Source organism: Penaeus monodon, chromosome 13 (genome assembly GCF_015228065.2).
Source record: "Penaeus monodon isolate SGIC_2016 chromosome 13, NSTDA_Pmon_1, whole genome shotgun sequence".
NCBI lineage: Eukaryota > Metazoa > Arthropoda > Malacostraca > Decapoda > Penaeidae > Penaeus > Penaeus monodon.
In genome coordinates this window covers 39,434,124-39,437,972 of record NC_051398.1, presented here as the reverse complement: position 1 = coordinate 39,437,972, position 3,849 = coordinate 39,434,124, and the positions used below count along the sequence as shown (strand labels likewise).

General features: G+C 34.8%; 1 protein-coding gene across 1 annotated transcript in view; it reads left to right on the top strand.

The window, feature by feature from the left end:
• Nucleotides 1–619: 619 nt before the first annotated feature.
• LOC119579942 (ribosome-binding protein 1-like) overlaps nt 620–3,849 on the top strand; it is a 16,841-nt gene continuing 13,611 nt past the window's right edge. Inside the window, exons 1-6 of the mRNA XM_037927789.1 lie at nt 620–763; nt 877–1,004; nt 2,115–2,220; nt 2,335–2,547; nt 2,873–3,229; nt 3,745–3,844. Coding sequence (XP_037783717.1) covers nt 698–763; nt 877–1,004; nt 2,115–2,220; nt 2,335–2,547; nt 2,873–3,229; nt 3,745–3,844 — 970 coding nt within the window. The 5' untranslated portion in view covers nt 620–697. The remainder of the gene's footprint in view (nt 764–876; nt 1,005–2,114; nt 2,221–2,334; nt 2,548–2,872; nt 3,230–3,744; nt 3,845–3,849) is intronic.

The window sequence follows — 3,849 nt, the reverse complement described above, 5'->3', positions numbered from 1 at the left end:
CAACAGCTCGATGCTGCAAGGATAAGAAATAATCGTCTCTAAGGGCATTCTTTTGAAAGACTCCGAACTCACTCTTACTGGTGCCAAGCGCGCTTGTGTCCAAGACCCAGGATTTGGCCAGTTTGCAAGAACAGTATCAGGAACTCATGGAGGAAAATGAAATAAGATTGGGTATTAAGAAAGAACTCTTCAAACTGCGAGAGAAATATACTTGGTTAAGAACATCATTGGTAATTATTTCATATATTTATGTATCTCAGTTATGATCGATTTAAAGATAATATAACTTAGGGGTAGTCTAAACCCTTGATGAAAGAGAAAAGTTAAGGGGAGGGGGGGGATGTATGTTTGGTCTTTCAACTTGAAACTTTCAAAATTTATTTAAAGCAGCAATATTTGCATTGTGTTAGCACAAGAATATGATGTGATATTTTAAAATATCCTGAAGCCCCCTACTGTATGTACTGGAGACTTCAAATTTGAAATGTGAATACTCTAACAATTTGTCTATCTTTGTAAAGCTTGTTCTTGTTCTAGGGTTATGCAACTTTAAAACTTTTCTTGAGCATTTCAAGTGCTTTATCTTCTGGTGTAGTCAAGACGATTTTCTAGTACATTTTTCACGTTTTTTAGTCATTACCAGGAGGAAAAAGAAAGAAACATAAAACAGTTTCGGAATGAAAAGCAAGACTTTGACATGGTAATGGAGTTGGCTCTGGAAAAGCAGAAAGGCAAAGAGAATGATTTAAGGAGGAGTTTGGAGGTGAGTATTGTTCTCTGATAATAATTCAATCTGGGCATGAAAAAAATAAATAAATAAAAATAAATAAATGATATTGATAGGAGAGTTTGTAATATGGTTATTGACCTTTCTAGGCTGCTTGGGAAGAGATAGCTAACCATGAGAGCACCAGTGTGGATACAGTTCGAAGGAGGAGTATGCACGTTTCTCAACTGGAGAAGGAACTAAATGAGCTTCGTGAGAATCAAGCAGAAATCCAAGAGTAAGTTTTGTGAGGATATTGCCCTGTCATTGCAAAAACTACTCATGCTAGATGAGGTCTAATCATATTATGCATAGTCAAGCATGTACAGGTGTGGTCACTGAAAAGAAAACTATCCTTTAAAAAATTATGCTACAGCCAAAGAGTAAAGAGCAGTGGCTCTCAATCTTTTTCTGGTTGTTACCCACTTATTTGGTCCATATAAAAGACACTCATACAAATTCTACAATTTTGTGGGTTCCAAATCAATGTCTTGTTTTATGCCAAGAACATATAATCAGATGAAAGAAATTTGTTACTTGTGTGTTTGGCAGCAATTCTTTGCACTAACCTGTACTGAACCTGTAAGATCCCTCCACTGTCTACCTGCTAAACTTTGTGTTTTAAGGTACATGTCCTCAGATTATGGGCCCCTTACATTCTGCTACATGACCCCCAGCTTGGGAGCCACTGGTATAGAGAGTAGGGTAAATGTATGTCTATTACACTTAGATTTTAATTTGAGCAGCTGACTGTGCACAAACACTGTTGTCTGGCTTTTGAATAGAATGGAGATATCCTACTGTGAGTGAGTTTAGGGAAGAACTTTTGGCTCAGAAATTATGATTTTTAGCAAGGTTGATTTGTATTTGTTAAGTAGGTGAGTACTGTGCTATAGATTTGACCAGTAATAATTCAGAATCAAGATTATCATTCACAAAGAAGTCATTTAAATCAATCATTTTTTTTTTTCTTCTGATGATTCCTTGATTCTCATTTAGTGCTTGCATGTAAGTTTTTAATATCTGAATTGCAGGAATTCAAGAAAAATATCACAAAAAAAGGTGAGAAGGACATTACTTTTTAACAAAATAAAATAAAGTGTCCTATTAAGCAACATCAGTACTTAAGGAAACTTTATTTCATGGGTTGCTGTATTATTTTAACCAGCTGAAATTTAGTTTAAATGGTCACTAGGCAAATTAAAGATTAGATTGCCAAGTTCAAAATTAATAATCATGATAAAGAGTAAGTAAATCTAGGAAAATTATTGCTTTAGTCTATTTTCATTGGTCTTCATATACTTAGTCATATCCTGACTTAACCAATTGTTTTTGCCTTTGTTTCAAGGCTAAAATCAAGTAATGCTGAACTCAAACAACAACTGGAGACATCACAGCAAGAACAACAAGCCACTCAGCAATTGGTTGATGAACAAAACTTGAAGCTCCAAGAGGTAGAGACTTTGCTTTAGTGGTCTAGTATTCTAGTGACATATTTACTTTTAATGATGATTAAGCGGTTAAGCAGTAAATAAAATGGAGAAACCTTCGAATCACCCTTTTCACAGATGATGATCTTGATGGATAAGCTAAGGGAACTAGATGAACAAATCTCTCGCATTGAAACCTTGGAGAGTGAACTCCTGAGAGTGCAGTCAGAGCTAGAGAGTAAGGAACAGAAGAACCTTCATCTACAGGAGACTGCCAATGCACTACAGATGCAGCTAGAAGAGCGAGAATCCCAGGGAACTGCCACAAGGATTCGTGAACTGGAAGAGGAGGTAGAGAATCTAAGTTGACTTTATATTAATTTGCTTGTACTCTTTACTTTATTGGCAAAGAAAGTTTTATATAAACTAAAACAAAATTAACTTATTTATTATTCTTGCTGCTTTAGTAGAGGACTTCTTTTAGATCTCTATGAGACATTATTATTTATTTAAGGGCGAGAAAGTTCTTAATTGTGGACTTCAGGAAAATAAATTTCAAATGTGCTTTCTTATGAGCACCAAGTTCAGTGTTTGTAGATATAGTAATATTTTATTGTAAATAATTTTTGCCCGTTTTATTCTTATATTTTTCTTTTATACCAAATCTAATTTACAGATTGAGAATTTGCGTGACAGTGCAGCTGGAAGCAATACAACTTATAAGCCTCTTCAGCTCCTTAATGCAACACAAGGAGATTGTACTACAGTGTCATCTGAAATCTCTCGAAAGTTATCTGAGACTCTACAGGTGTTAGAAGAATCCATTATGCTACCCTCAACTCCTAACCGAGGTTCTGTTAGCTCCATGGATGAACCTTTCTTCCAAATGCAAGACTTCATTATCATCAAACAGCAGTTGTTAGCTCTGCAGGAGTCCCTTCTTGCACAAGAGCAGCAACAACAATTGCAACAGCAGAAATTTGAAGATCATATAAAAGAGGATGCTTTACATAAACAACAGTATCATTCTCAGGTGAGATGCTATTAGAGATTTAAGGTTTAGAGCAGTGCTTTCCATCCTTTTTTGGTTGCGACCCTAAATGCTGTATTAACATGGACTAGTGACCCTAAAATGTTTTAACATGCGGTAATAAATCCAACCAGATGTATGTTGTTATACTTACAGATGTTTATAAGCTTACATTATTATATTTATAAAGGGTTATAGTACAAACGATGAATTTTAGTAAATATGAAATGGGAAAGAAAACAAGTGACAACAAAACAAACTTTTATTTATTTGCTTGCTTGCTTGCCTTTTTTTCCTCTCATCTTTTTTAATTAAGACCTTAAAGTGACCTTCAGAAAAACCTTTGCACCTCTTTATTTTGGTCACTTCCCAACCCCATGGTTGGTCATTAAAGTCTGTTTAGATTCATAGAGAAATTTATAAATGGATAGCCTTACTTTTTAGGATTAAAAAAATTATTAATAGTTATCTTATTAATTGTTATGTTTTAAGATTAATTGCATGCATTATTTTTTCAGATTATTGCTGAAATAGAGTCACAGATCAATTCATGGAAAATGGCAGAGGCACTTTGTGCAGACTACATTGCCTATTCTGATGCTCCTTTCACCCATACCAGTTCC